The 14,609-nt window shown below is 37.3% G+C and overlaps 3 protein-coding genes across 4 annotated transcripts in view; all 3 read right to left on the reverse strand.

The window, feature by feature from the left end:
• Positions 1-14,609, reverse strand: part of LOC134825041 (uncharacterized) — an 852,482-nt gene that overhangs the window by 114,045 nt on the left and 723,828 nt on the right. The gene's annotated exons all lie outside the window — the stretch shown is intronic.
• On the reverse strand, positions 204-4,324 carry LOC134825057 (cleavage and polyadenylation specificity factor subunit 3-like). Its single transcript, XM_063837172.1, has 10 exons — positions 3,932-4,324; positions 3,632-3,774; positions 3,264-3,465; positions 2,706-3,134; positions 2,261-2,582; positions 1,784-2,033; positions 1,512-1,625; positions 1,147-1,299; positions 826-976; positions 204-665 (listed from the first exon to the last, which is right to left on the reverse strand). The coding sequence occupies exons 1-10, from the start codon at positions 4,128-4,130 to the stop codon at positions 562-564; spliced, it is 2,067 nt and encodes a 688-aa protein (XP_063693242.1). The 5' UTR covers positions 4,131-4,324; the 3' UTR covers positions 204-561.
• On the reverse strand, positions 4,324-7,064 carry LOC134825136 (transmembrane protein 237A-like). 2 transcript variants are annotated; one of them, XM_063837287.1, is made up of 4 exons: positions 6,835-7,064; positions 6,428-6,657; positions 6,059-6,223; positions 4,324-5,905 (listed from the first exon to the last, which is right to left on the reverse strand). In XM_063837287.1, the coding sequence occupies exons 1-4, from the start codon at positions 6,964-6,966 to the stop codon at positions 5,110-5,112; spliced, it is 1,323 nt and encodes a 440-aa protein (XP_063693357.1). In that variant the 5' UTR covers positions 6,967-7,064; the 3' UTR covers positions 4,324-5,109. The 2 variants fall into 2 exon arrangements, with proteins under 2 accessions (XP_063693357.1, XP_063693350.1); XM_063837280.1 differs by having other exon boundaries at positions 6,059-6,232; positions 6,835-7,028.

Consider the following 14,609-nt stretch of genomic DNA (forward strand, 5'->3'; position numbering starts at 1 on the left):
TTAAAATTACACATCAAAAAACGTTGATTAATACATTAATATAAAGTGCAGTGGAAACTTACTTATAAAGAATAAGGTACTGGATGGTCTTATATTTATTTATGGTCTCTATTTATTTATATTCTCTTGCAGCATAATGTTTAGAATAATAATATTAGAAAGAAGTTCTGAAATATTAAAAATACAACCAATGATAGGTCCAATTATTTGAAAATTGTAGTAATAAAATAAACAATCAATAATTAAAAACTGATAAAATGCTTTATAAACATTGAAAACAACACATTGCAGATCTTCTGATCTTCGTCATAAAATCTGGCTAAAATGATCTTAAAAATCAGATCTCCGCACCCAGCATACCACCGTACCTCTTGAATACCACCTCTTGAATACCACCTCTTGAATACTTTAACGTAAATATATTGCAATAAATAAAACAAATACATGTCTCTGATCGAAGGTGCAGTTTTCATGTTAGCTCGATATGATCTTTTAAATCTGCAGGAGATCACGTGATATTCGCTGGATATCACGTGTTATCAGACTCCCGTCACTCAATGTTCACGTGATAGCAATAGTGGGCACATTGACGGGTGTCAGTGCAATATGCAGTCTCTTGATCGCCGATGTTATCATCTGGTGAAGATTTTCGTTCGGACATTGCACTGAAATGGAAGGGTCATGTCAAAACCAAATCTAAGGAAAACAAACCCAAATCTAAGGAACAACTTTACAGACCATACATTACAATTTTCTCTGAGGTTGTTCTTTAATGGAGTTGTTTTAATAAAACAATTTGTAAATAACCGATTAAAAGATTATTACCTTCATAAGATTTGAGGTTGACAACAGCCTTCTCATTATCAATTGTAACAGTAATGTATTTAAGTTTAGGTTGATAGCTGACATTGTCTTCTCCAAACATTTCCACCAGTAATTTCTGTACTCTGTCTTCAAACGTGGACTTGTCTTTACCCTATAAATACAATCATTAGTTCTCAGACAGGGACATACTATTCCCGTTCATCAATAACAGTTTTAAATGAGGTCTTATAAAATTGATATCAGTACTTAAACTGTATCCAAGAAAAACAGCCAAGAAATTGTAACTTCACAGCACTTTTATCCGTGAGTCCCTAGAGCTACCTGTGTAATACTACGTAGTGAGGACTGTTTGATAGCTTGAGGGTTAGCTTCTATCTGTAGACACAATGTGAGAACAGCGTCTGCGTACATATCGTTCATGTTACTTCCCTCCCACTGTATTACTACTTTGTTCTTCTCTTGTACCACTAATATCTGGTAAAATCAGATAGTGAGATTTATAGAAAATTACTATTACTTCTACACCTTATATTATTTTAATTGAACTATTTCCATAACTCCCACGTCTTCCTCTTTATACAATCTATGTACATTTCTGTATGTAGATTTAAGCACCAAAGCCGGTAAATATAAACTATTCAACAACTGTTTTAGATTACTACCACCGCCAGTAAAGTAACACTTACAGATTCGAATACTTTGAGACAATTCTTGCCGCTCTGTTCGACTTGTTCGACCCCGCCAGCCAGTTGTAATAGACAATGATGTAGAAGGGAAAAGGGGGCGGTGAACGGCACCGTCTGAAATAAAAGGAAATAAAAGAAACGCCGGAAATTGTAAAAATAAATCATAAGTATCAATGAATCTATCACTGATTAGAAATACGTCGTACCTGAGTATTCTTAAAAACTTAATTAATAGAGGTAAATAATTAAAAAATCTCTTCCACAAAACTAACCTGTTTTTGTGAAACTACACCCTGACTAAGATCAGTATAATGTTGTAACTCCTCAGGACTAACGATGTGATAATTAAACCCTCTTTTTACCAGCACTCCACTTATAACATCCCCTGCTTTTGGTTTCTTGCTTGCTAATCTTCCCACCACTTTCGCCATTTTCTCACCCCGGAAGTTAAGAATTATTTCCTCGTTATTAGCAGGCGCGAACACGTCCACGGTGTCGTCATATTGTCGCTTTAAAGCAGTCCTGAACAAACGCTCAAATTAGTCTTATCAGATGGTGCATAATTTGTAATGTAGGACCATACAATGTAATACAATATATTATACAGTACATAATTTGTAATATGTAATATGTAATGAGGGTATGATTCGTTTACATTTCGCATTTAACTTGCTCTCTCAGAACGTTAGTATTATATAATAAAAATCACAACAAGTTTCCCATAAAAACATTATATTGCATATCATTACCTGAGACGTTGCATCTCGGAGTGTTCCCCGTGAACTAGTATAATATGTGCAGGCTTCAGTAACCCGATAAACTCGCTCGTCTGCTCGTAATCTGTGTGAGCACTGAACGAGATGTAGGTAACACTACACTTCAGGGGTAACCTCTGCCCTGATATGGAGGTGATCTCCTCTGGTTCACTCATTATCATCTTAGCTAGCGTACCCTCCACACAGTACCCAGCTATGATGCAGCTGTTCCGATGGTCTGGACACCATGTTTCAAACAGTTCACGGGACAGACCACTTTGTAACATACCTGGTGACGCCATCACTACTGACGGACCTGAAAGATAATTTAAGTCAGTGGAACACTGCACACATGTGTGTTAAGTCCTTACCGATATTATCCTTAAATCAAAGTATCAAAGAAATGTTGAATGTAAATTCTAGGAAAAGTTGTACATACCGATATCCTGAAATTGGTCGATATTCTTCAAGTTACTGATGTGTTTAAAGACGAACGGATTATTAACTGATATCTGTCTTCTGATTTTGTCGTTCATAGCGTTCACATAAGTCTGGAACACAGCCATACACTTCTTGGCAAGTGAGGAAGCGTAGTAAATGGGCACGTCGTGCAACTCAGGGTGAGCCTCCCAGTATTCGTCGAGGATTAACATGAGTTCCTGCGCGCGACCGAGCGCAAACACAGGGATAAGGCACCTCCCACCACGCGAGATAGTGTCGTGAACGGTCTGGGTGAAACGCGCCTCCCGCACCTCTCTTTTCTCGTGAACGTGGGTTCCGTAAGTGCTCTCTATGATGAGAATATCTGGTCTGACGTTTGGTACCTCTGCTGCCATTAAATGCCTGTCCTCTTGTCTAGAGAAATCTCCTGCGGGTCATTCAATTGTTAAATAGGAGAGCCTATATTATCATAAGACTCATGTTTGATAATGAAATACGAAAATTAGAATAGAAATTGTAAATGTATTAATAGTTCTGTATTAAACAAATCAAGTACCCGTGTAAAGAAGTTTTACTCCAGCGATCTCTATCATGAACATAGCAGCGCCTAACACGTGACCAGCATTATAACTCCAGAACCTAATACCATTAACTTCAATCTCCTCGTGGAAGTTCATTGTCTCTATCTTATCTAAACTGTTGTCAAGATCTTTCTCCGTGTATAGAACACCCCGGTCTTCTGTTGTTATGTTGCTCACCTGTGATAATTACTTTTTATTAGTGATCTCTATTATATTTATGTTATCATGTATTCATTATTTTAACTTTTTAAGAACCGTACGAGGCCACGTGATAATCGTGTTAATATTATTTAAACAATTAGAAATATCAGTCACGAAGCAGGAAATACTCCCTACGGCCTACCTTTATATAATCGGCTAGGATCCATTTGTAAATAGCTTTGGTAGCGTGGGTCATGAAGGTTCTACCCTTGAAGTTAGTTTTCTCTAGTAGGTATGGTAGTGCACCACAATGGTCCAAATGAAAATGTGAAACCAATAGTAGATCTGAAGTAGTGTCGATTGTTATAATTCAAGTACAAACCGATCAAGTACAGTACTACCCCAATTTACCACGCCCCGATTTACCGCAAACCCCGATTTACATACAAAGTTATAAGCATTTCTTTCTAAATATCTAACAAATACTTTACATTTTTCTTACCTATTTGACTGGTATCGATAACATCAATGAAAGGAAGCGCCTCTAAGCCAGACAGACCAGGATGTATACCAATATCTAGGAGAACTCTCTTTCCCTTGAATTGGAGGAGTATACAGGACCGTCCCACCTCCTGACCCGCCCCTAGCGGCGTTATTGTCAACTCATCACTTAGCTCTTCTACTGGCCTCTTCTCTCCCATTACTATACTTTATAATTAGCTGAATAGATGTACTGGTTTAGGTTATGCAAAATTGGAATAAGAGGGAATCTGTAGGAATAAATGAACTAAATATTGTACCGTCGCGTCTGACTGTCTCAGTGTTGGTATGTTACTGAGTTTAGTGTGTTGGATTGATATTACGAGAGTAATCAGTAAAGTAATACAAATCATCTGTTTGATACATAGAATCTATGAGTATGGAAATATATACACATTATTGAATGCAATATAAACCATCATTTAATCAATCAAGCAATGTTCTTCAAGCAAGGTCGTTTACCGATGTGGTCAAAATCTGGTTATGTCACAGACAAAATAAAGTTTAAAATTTAATGTATAGTCTATACTGAATACTGAATACCTAACACGAACATGCATAAAAGTTATAAAGCTATTACATGCATTACTCACTACAAACAACTACGATATAATGTGATAAACCTTTGATCAACTACATCACAAATAAAGATAAAATACTAATTTAAATGATACGGAAACAAAATAATACTGGCAACATTAAATAAATACAAAGTTCAACTACCATGCCACAAAATGCACTTTATTCGCACTCTTTAGAAAATTGCTCTTGATTTGCAAAAAATGTATATAAATCTGATAAACTTTTTTAAATGAACAGTTTATATAAAATGATATATTTACATAAAATAACTAAATTACATTTGCTACTTAATCCAAAACCAGTCGTCACTTCTTACATAGTTCCACATACACAAACAAACAACTATTTAGACTCTTGTACTAACTACACTCTGCTACTAGAGTAAGTCGTTCTCATGAGTCAAACTTTACCATCTTGGCAAACATTTCATAGTTCAAGAAGATAGCAAAATAGCAATCCCCCGAATTGAACCAATTTTCTTTCTCCATTAAATGCATCACTTGACAAGAACGATGTTGAGTGCAGCTGATAGTCTGTTTACCAGCAGATACCCCAGATCTACAAGGTGTTGTCTCTGTTAACGATACGGGAGGTATTCCTCACCACTTTCTTTACAGGCTTAACCGAGAACATGAAGCAGTAACACAACAGCAAGAACCCTAACACAGACAGCACCATCCTCAAAGAGTTGATTATTTTCCACATTTCAATATCCTTAGCAGGCTCGCTCCACAGCTGTGACTCTAGAGAGTAAAGTGACAACTTGTCGTCAATGGAAGAGAGACCACATGTTAAAATGAGAGCCATGACATAGAGAGCAACAGTGAGGGTATGAATTGGGTTCCTAAATAACCCTGCCATGATATCCCCTCTGGTACGTGAAATGGCTACCTCCAGGATATCTAGTGAGCTGACTGTGCAGATAGCTGTGCAGATAAAGTACGCAGACGCTGCTGGCCAAGCTAGACTACTGTACTCTTCCAGGAAATCTGTGTCCGGCTTGTCCTCAATGTAGATCTGTAGAGTCTGCCAGGCAGCAAACCCAGCTAGAAGTCCATGTATAAACAGACTGAAAACATGGAACCAGTTTTGAAGAGAGAACGACACATCCAATGTTGTGTATTCAATAATTGTGTTTTGTTCCACCAGTGCAATTTGACTTTCTTCCAATGCTGATTTCTTTATAAAACCAGTCCCATCATCTTTCTCGTGGTAGATAATGCTCGGGTTTGCTGAAGTTATTTTTGGAGTTTGGTCTGCATTTTTGTCAGGTTGTGTGTTTATCACATCTGCTTCATCAACTAGTGCGTCAAGTCCACTTTCTTCATAAGCAGAAGTAGTACCAGTACGGTCTCTGAAAATAGCATAAGTTAAACCTGGAAATGAGCAAACCATTCCACTCATATGGCAGCTATTTAAATCTTATTTCACTTTAAACATGAACACATTCTATACGTTTTAAATAACAGTACAGTACAGGTATTATATATAGAAAAACAGTATCCACCTTCGTTTAGGCTTCTTCTTCCTGACTTTGTTCGAGGAAGGTGACATAGAATGAGGAACTCTGCCCTCATGGTGCACAACCTGCCCCTGCTGCTCTCCGTCTACCACTACCTCCTTCCAGTTCTTTACCTCTTGTGACATCCTCTTGATTTTAGCAGCCGCTCTTCTACCGGGACTGTCATTAGATTTAAGACATAAAGTCACCACACACAAAATTTAAAATAAAATAGAGCAATAATTTTCGATAGTCAGAGATTCAGAAAACAAAAAAGGATCATCTAGAAAGAGCTCGATTCTAATCGATTGCTTCATGATTGATTGATTTAGGGATCCCACCAGTGATTAAAATTAAACAATACACAAGACTTACCTAGGAGCACCTTCAGTGCTAGGTCCAGCTATTTTCTCGTAGTCATGATGCTTAGAAGGAGTGCTCCGATTTCTCCGCCCAGATCTTATTGCACTGAGTGCCAAATCAGCAGCTGCCTCTGCTGCAGCATCATTGTTCAGAGGTTCAACATTATCAGCTAGTTTCGCAGGAAATCCTCCACTCATCTCCACTAGTTCAGGCTCATAGTACTCATCATACGTGTCTTCACCCTGATAAGACATAGGGATGATGTGCGTATAAATAATCGAACTAGAAAAAACTAGGTAAAATAAAATTTGAGGATTAAAGACCGATGCCCAATTTCGATTAGCTAAAGAAAAATCAAAAGAATGTTTACTTTTAGAAATTATAATTCCATGATAGGCAATAGCTCATTGAATTATTACCTGATCACCATCTTCATGCTTTGGAGTTCCATGTTTACGCTGTTTTCTTTTACCTTTCTTTTTTATAGGGCTATCATCACTCCCAGCATTTTCTTTAAACTGGGGCTGCACTGGCAGCGGACGTGTTGTCATATGACTAACCTTCCTAGTACGCTAAAACCCCTATTACAACAATGTCATGATCAGGTTATCCTATAATTCATACTTTGTATTTGACATTATATAGAAGTATTACAAAAATCTGTGGGTGAAACAGTTTGAAAATAGCTCCTAGACTAAAAATCACAGTGAATTTTTTTTCTATCAATGCCAAAGGCAAAAAGATTGTAGGTAATAAGTTATCAGGTTTGGATATGTGAGGTGAGGACAAAAGTCGACTCCTTTGCAAATATAGAACACACCCTGGCCCTTTCTGAGGCGTCTATTTTGCTGCGAGATGCCAGTCATGTGATAGATAATTGCATGCAGAGCAATCAGCATGTTTAGTGGTTAATGACTGTTACACAGGTTTCAAATAGCTTAAGTTTTATTTGAATTCTGGAATTCACCGTAAATTCGTCATTTGAATAACATATATATATATACTGTCATAATGAAGAGATTTTTATCTTCATATTGCCACAATCATCAGAGTTTTATATTCTAATATGGATGTGCAATTAGCAGTTCAAAACGACATTTTTGATGCTTTTCAGATTATAGGTGATTCTATATACTATACCTTACTCGGGAATATTATAGCGGGTTAATTTATGACTGGGAAAATAAATGACCGGGAAAAATATGGCGGAATTTTCCAAAACCCACCAAGCATCAAAATTTATTACTATTAGTTTACCTTACTCGGGAACATTGTAGCGGGTTAATTTATGACTGGGAAAATTAATGACCGGGAAAAATATGGCGGAATTTTCCAAAACCCACCACTTTATCACAGTCATAATATTCCTGAGTAAGGTACTGTTCAAACAGTTCCCGAAACGAAAAAGCAAACATTTGATTTTTGTTTCGGCGACTGAATTGTTGATGGGCCGACAGATATTTGTTGTTGAGTAGTGTTGAATACTCATATCTACATGATTATTGATTTAATTTAAGAATTGTATATAAATATCTTTGACCAAGTTTAATTGTCAATGAGAATGCACCCCAGCACTTGGCGCGTGCAGCGGCTTTGATATTAGCGACTACAAGTTAGGCAGCTGCCGATAAGACGCAGCGCGCGTTCAGCATACGGCTTTTCGTTTTTGATTTTACAAAACAACTCTTAATGATTATTAATGAAATTATCGGATATTTATAATTCAATATGTATTGATTCTTCTGTGGAAAATAAGAATTGTATTTTACTTATAATTTAATTCTAATTCTAATTCTAATAATGGCAATAAATCTTAAACATTTAGCAATTATAACAAAATATGGTCTATTGTTTCTTTATGAGTATGATGAGATTTCAAAGAAGGAACAAATAAATGAATATTTTTATCAGACAAAATGTTTAGAATTATCATCTAATAAAGCAATATATATGTATAAATTGAACGTCTCATAAGATCACTGGTTTTTCTTACAGCATAGAAAACTCACTCATTTCTCACCTGAGTGAGTTATCATGTGTCTAGTAAGATTTCCCTTTTGGACAGTAACATATAAGCACTTAGAACATTTGAGGGATTTCTGGTCAGAGTGAACTCTCATATGGTTAGTAAGATCACTGGATTGTCGCAGCAAATGAACACTTGGAACACTTGAAGGGTTTCTTGTCAGAGTGGATTCTCCTGTGGTTAGTAAGATCACTGGATTGTTTGGCAGCATAAGAACACTCAGAACATTTGAAGGGTTTTTTGCCAGAGTGAATTCTTATATGCTTAGTAAGATCACTTGCTTGTTTTGCAGCATATGAACACTCAGAACATTTGAAGGGTTTCTCCTCTGAGTGAACTCTCATATGGTTAGTGAGACCACTACATTGTTTTGCAGCATATGAACACTCAGAACATTTGAACGGTTTCTCATCAGAGTGAATTCTTATATGCTTAGTAAGATCACTTGCTAGTCTTGCAGCAAATGAACACTTGGAACACTTGAAGGGTTTCTTGTCAGAGTGGATTCTCCTGTGGACTGTGCTTAGTAAGATCACTTGCTTGTTTTGCAGCATATGAACACTCAGAACATTTGAAGGGTTTCTCCTCTGAATGAACTCTCATATGGTTAGTAAGATTGCTTAGTCGTCTCGCAGCATATGAACACTCAGAGCAATTGAAGGGTTTCTTGTCAGAGTGGATTCTCCTGTGGTTAGTAAGATCGCTGGATTGGTTGGCAGCATAAGAACACTCAGAACATTTGAAGGGTTTCTCGCCAGAGTGAATTCTTATATGCTTAGTAAAACTACTTGAATGCCTTGCAGTATATGAACACTCAGAACTGTTACTAGGAGACTGAACTAACGTTTTAGTCAATGTAACAGTCAAGTTATCTGAAATATCAAAGTTTTCAGTCACTTCTGGGCTGCTATGATCATGGTGATGTTTTACATGTTCTATTAACTGAGTGTCTGTGTGAACATGTTCAGTACAGATCGGACAGATAAAAACAGATGGGTTTTCCAGTTCAGATTTTATTTCTCGTTTTATGGGGCAATTAGATACTGATTTATGTTCTCTGATGTGCTCCAGAAAGTAATCTTCTGAAAAGAAATGATCTCCACACACTGGGCAGAGGAAACCATTACAGTGGTGTTCCCACCTACGAGTGAAATTGAGAGGTAGCGCGCCTGAAAGGTAGCGCGCCTGAAAGGTAGCGCGCCTGAAAGGTAGCGCGCCTGAAAGGTAACGTGCCTGAAAGCATAATAATGTCAGCCGCGCCGTAAGCTTTTATAACGTTTTTGTAATCACTTCGAGATGGCCAGGCCTACTCTCATGCTGTCTATATGTGATGATTCACTGTCTATATGTGATGATTCACGGTCTATATGTGATGATTCACGGTGATCGGTGTAGTTGGTGTTGTACACACTGCACTGATAACGATATCACGTTGTACGTGTAATGTAAATATAGTGTGGATAAAATGCGAATATATATTCTAAATAACTGGTTTTTGTAATCGCGTCCGCGGAAAATTAGAAATTTTTTTAAAATTTGCCAGTATTTGTCACAATTTGGCGGAACTGGAATATGATGCATTGGTTCGGTTAAAAAACCACCAGATATAATGATAACAAGATAAACGGTGACTGAAATATGGCGAAAACTTGTTTAGCCCACAGCTATTGAAAATGTCGAGTTTACGAAGCTTGATGACTAAATGATAACACAATTCTTTTAAGCAGATAAGATATTAAATCGAATACATGAAAACATAGCACGGCATGATAATGAAATGAACATTATGTTAACCATCAGTCTTAGTGCCATGTCCGCAAGTGTACTTGTCCCCTTTTGAATCCATGAGCTATTGGGACATTAGCGGACATGGTTTTTGGGACATTAGCGAAACTTGAGTTAACGAAGCTCAAGTTAACGAAGCTTGATGACTAAATGATAACACAATTCTTTTAAGCAGATAAAGATATCAAATCAAATACGTGAAAACATAGCACAGTATGATAAATAAATGAACATTATTCTTAGTTTATTCCTTTTGTGTGAATAAGATCACCGTAGCAGACAGCAGTTCACGCAACATTGGCCGTGTGGACTGCTTGTCACTTGCGGAGGACATTTAAAAAACACGTTCTAGAAAAGTACACGTGTTAGTCAAAACAATACATGCACGTTTTACAAAAATAATTACAAGTGTAAAATTACCAATCTTTAAAAATACACGTGTTACAAATACAAATACACGTGTAACAAAATACTGAGCACATATCAGGCCATATGTTTGCTTAAATTTGAAGTGAGTTGAGTTTTAGAACCCTTTAAAAGCAACTCTAAAACTCAAATTCTTACCATTCTGAAAGGATTGGATGCTAAAACGATGAGTATCGTTGATCAGGAGCTCTATTTATCAGGTTTTATAAAAACGCCAATAGAAAAATGCGAAGATTTTTTATAGGGTCTCCCAGGAGATTATATGTACTTCCAAAAGTATACATCCATTTTTTCCAGGTGTATTCGAGGAAATGTTTAAGCTTGTTATGTATGCAGTTTCATTGACCTAATACAAATGATGGAATTTAAGTGAATTTAATCTGGCGGGTGGTGTTTTTTTATGCAGATAAAGAGCTGAGTTGTGGTCTAAGATGGGAAGCCATAACTTATCTCTGGATCTCAATCGGGTTGACATAATTAAAATAATAGTGCAATCTTGTCCTTGTCCTCTCCCCAGAATCCACAAGATGGTTAGGAGAATCGTTGAGGGACAAGCTGCGTCCGAAGAGCTCCGAAGGAGGGTTTTCAATCAGTTCCAGCCTGAAATGAACAGTTTTCACAGACTCTGCATCATATACAATTAATAATAAAGCTGGACTAGCTGGACCTGTTCTTATGATAAAATTAATTAAAAATAAACCATGTTCCCCACTTGGAAATGATGTCACAGACAACAGCCACAATTTAACAGTAAACATTTTTCACTAAATAAATGACCAAGTTTCAACAAATTCGAGTCATGAGGAGGAGACTGAATCTTACTTACTGCCTTCGCGTCTGCCGCGATCTTGAGTAGGATCTTTCCTGCGTGCTCGATGAGCTCTAGTTCGTCTGAAAGAGTTCTAAACATTAGTGGGGGGGGGTCAACCTCATTTTACCTCATTCGGGCAGCCAAAATTGGGATGAGGTAAAATGAGGTAAAATGAGGTAAATGAATCTAGTTTTCTGAGCCTTTTTAGAGACAAATGTTTTTGCCGAAATTTACTTCATTTTACCTCATTCGGGCAGCCAAAAAAGGGAAAATTGGGATGAGACAAAATGAGTCAAAATAAGGTTGACCCCCCCCCACATTAGTCGCCAAAGATTCCATGATCCTACATTTCTTGTTGTTGTACGGATAGTATTATATGGAGACAGGTTGCTTTGACCACATATCATATCAACAAAACGAATTCAGTTTTTTCCTGCAAGATTTTGTTGGGGAGACCCTAATATTTGGACGTGATCAAGGATTTTTTGTTGCATAAAAAGAGTAGCAAATATTTTGGCTGGGCCGCGCCGGTGAGCCAATTTTTTCCGGGACTGTTTGATCGAATACCTATAAATAAGTTACCTTGATATGCGACAGCCGACAGCTCGGCAATACTCTTGCCGAACACATCCCATCTATCCTCCTGGAGGATCTGTCTCGCCTGTTCGGCCACGGCTCCTGATAAAAGACTGAGGTTCAAACAGACATGAAATTTGCTAAAAGTAAAGAGATGGATTTCTGAGATAACCTGCAGAAGTGGGTTAGTTTTAACTTTAGAACTGAGTTGTGTACACATACCAAGTGAAACGTGACTTATAGTGACCTAAAACTGTAGTGGTTTCGATTGCATATCGACTAACCCCCATTTCGACCGTGAATGGGTATTATATCGCTTAAAATAGACTTGATGTGCGTCAAACCAGCTACCTTTGTGTGGAAACGGCGATGCAATCTTCGACTTGAAGAAAAATTAATGTCCGAAAGTTTAAAAACGATATGTTGCACTTGAATTATTACCTATCACCGGATTGATCTTCAAAGCCTCCTCAACCATTGGGATTTCCACTCGTTCCGATTTTATCTCTTGTTTACATCTTTTAGACATACTGAGATATTCAAATTATAAGACAATTGATGTAAATATTTTACTTGTGGGGAGGTAAAACATTTGTTGTTAGCACAGTGGGGGATTTCGGGTCCAGGGATCCTCTCACTTTGAGATGGTGTCATCCTCCATTCAGATATATGCAAACTGCATATATCTGAAAGGGGATACACTGCAACGATGTGATTCAAGGTTGACATCAAAAGAATACCAAATGAAACAATTTTATTAATTTTTTTTATTTATTTGACTAAATGTGATTCTCAGCTCTCTGGCTGGCTAAATCCTGCTAATAAAAATTCATTTTGTCGCCAAAGAAATTAAACTCTTCTGATGAATGCTTCCCTGAGTTTCAATGTTATGTATGGAATATATTGGTGGAATGGCTATTTTTGTCTTACAAGTGCATGGCCATATCGTGGCGAAAGTTAATGGGCTCAGCCTGTCATTCCGCCGAATCTTTATTCGGGCTGATTGAATTACGACCTCCATCGCCCTAAAAAAAGTGCGAATGTTCATTGGATGTTAGAGCGCACGTGACTAGCATTCATGTGATCGTTCAGAACCAATTACAGCCGCTCAAAAGATCGCGTGCACGCCAACTGGCAGCACACCTACGACTGCGCCGTTGCAGGTGGACAGGCGTAGTTTTTGTTATGCACCAGTGTTGCAAGAGAAAAAACCAACTTATTATGTATTAATAGAATTAAGTTCTCAGACGCAATAGCGCTCAGATATAACCTGAACCCAAAGGATTACCCTAAAATATGAACGTGTGGCCAGAAATATTCAGCAAACCATGCGCTCATCTGCAAACTTGGTGGATGTGTGTCACTGCGGCACAACTCGTTGAGAGACACCTTTGCAGAACTAATGAGAACCGTGAAATGCAAGGATGTGCAGACTGAACCAGTTCTTCTTCCAGATGATGGTCTAGAGCTGCCAAAGGAAACAGTCCTAGTGTGAATTGCTATATATTTGGTTTATATATTTATGATAGTCGATATAATATACCTTACTCGGGATTATTATGACCGGGATAAAGTGGTGGGTTTAGGGTAATTTCGCCATATTTTTCCCAAACCACATTTTCACCGGTCGTTAATAAACCCGCCTACTCAGCTTTTAGGGTTCCCAAGGGGTATGGGTGCTCATATTTTAATCGTTGTCTTATATTCACTAAAGAAGACGATTGGGACACTTGTTGTAGGTTTTTCGACTTCATTTGGCTAAAATTGCAAAAAATTCACCTTTTTGCCCAATTCTTGTCATATATCCTTATTGTCAAATTTGATTTAAATAGGCTAATTTTTAATTTCTTATGTATTGACTATCTCTACATAATGAAATAGGACTCAAAGTAAAAGTAACAGTTAAATTAAAACTTGAATTAATTAAAACTGATGAAGGGGATGATCCAGATGAAGATAACGAAGATGATTACAACGTATTGGAAGACTAAACAGCTCTCCCTTTATCTTAATATCGATCTGGTTGTTACACTTCAAATGTTTAAAATTATTTTCCATCTAGTTTGATTAACCACGAGTCATTATTTCTGTCTACTTTCAACAATTATTGATAATTCGACTTGTTTCACAAGTTTTAGCAATGCGAAAATTTCTAAACTTGCTTATCTCTAATAAGGAAATTTACATCTGAGACAAACTTTTTGAATCTAAAATTGAAAGGTTGGACACCGGTAAAATGGCGACCGGGAAAATGTGGTGGGTTTTGAGCAATTTCGCCATATTTTTCCCGAACCATATTATAACCGGTCGTTAATAAACCCGTCGTAATAATCCCGAGTAAGGTATACTAATTTTACCTGAGGACCCCAGGCTATTATGTTCATTAACATAGAATATAGATTTGGCGGAATGACAGGCTGAGCGCGGCCCAGTAAATACTAATTCACTGCTGCGCGCAGTGTTGTGACCCCTCTTCGTCGTATTTTACACATATTTGGACATTGGCAATTTATTCAATTGATAATTTTAAAGTTTTAACATTTTTTATATTAAATTCTTTTTTAATATAG

This window comes from Bolinopsis microptera, chromosome 1 (assembly GCF_026151205.1).
Source record: "Bolinopsis microptera isolate Bmic1 chromosome 1, MBARI_Bmic_1.0, whole genome shotgun sequence".
Classification (NCBI taxonomy): Eukaryota; Metazoa; Ctenophora; class Tentaculata; order Lobata; family Bolinopsidae; genus Bolinopsis; species Bolinopsis microptera.

Coding starts and splice junctions, on each gene's coding strand:
- LOC134825057 (XM_063837172.1), bottom strand. CDS start 4,130: ATGGGAGAGAAGAGGCCAGTAGAAGAGCTAAGTGATGAGTTGACAATA. Junction 3,135..3,263: donor AGTAAAACTTCTTTACACGG/GTACTTGATTTG, acceptor AATGACCCGCAG/GAGATTTCTCTAGACAAGAG. Junction 2,034..2,260: donor TCCGAGATGCAACGTCTCAG/GTAATGATATGC, acceptor GCGTTTGTTCAG/GACTGCTTTAAAGCGACAAT.
- LOC134825136 (XM_063837280.1), bottom strand. CDS start 6,966: ATGACAACACGTCCGCTGCCAGTGCAGCCCCAGTTTAAAGAAAATGCT. Junction 6,658..6,834: donor AGCATGAAGATGGTGATCAG/GTAATAATTCAA, acceptor ATGTCTTATCAG/GGTGAAGACACGTATGATGA. Junction 6,233..6,427: donor AGCACTGAAGGTGCTCCTAG/GTAAGTCTTGTG, acceptor ATCTAATGACAG/TCCCGGTAGAAGAGCGGCTG.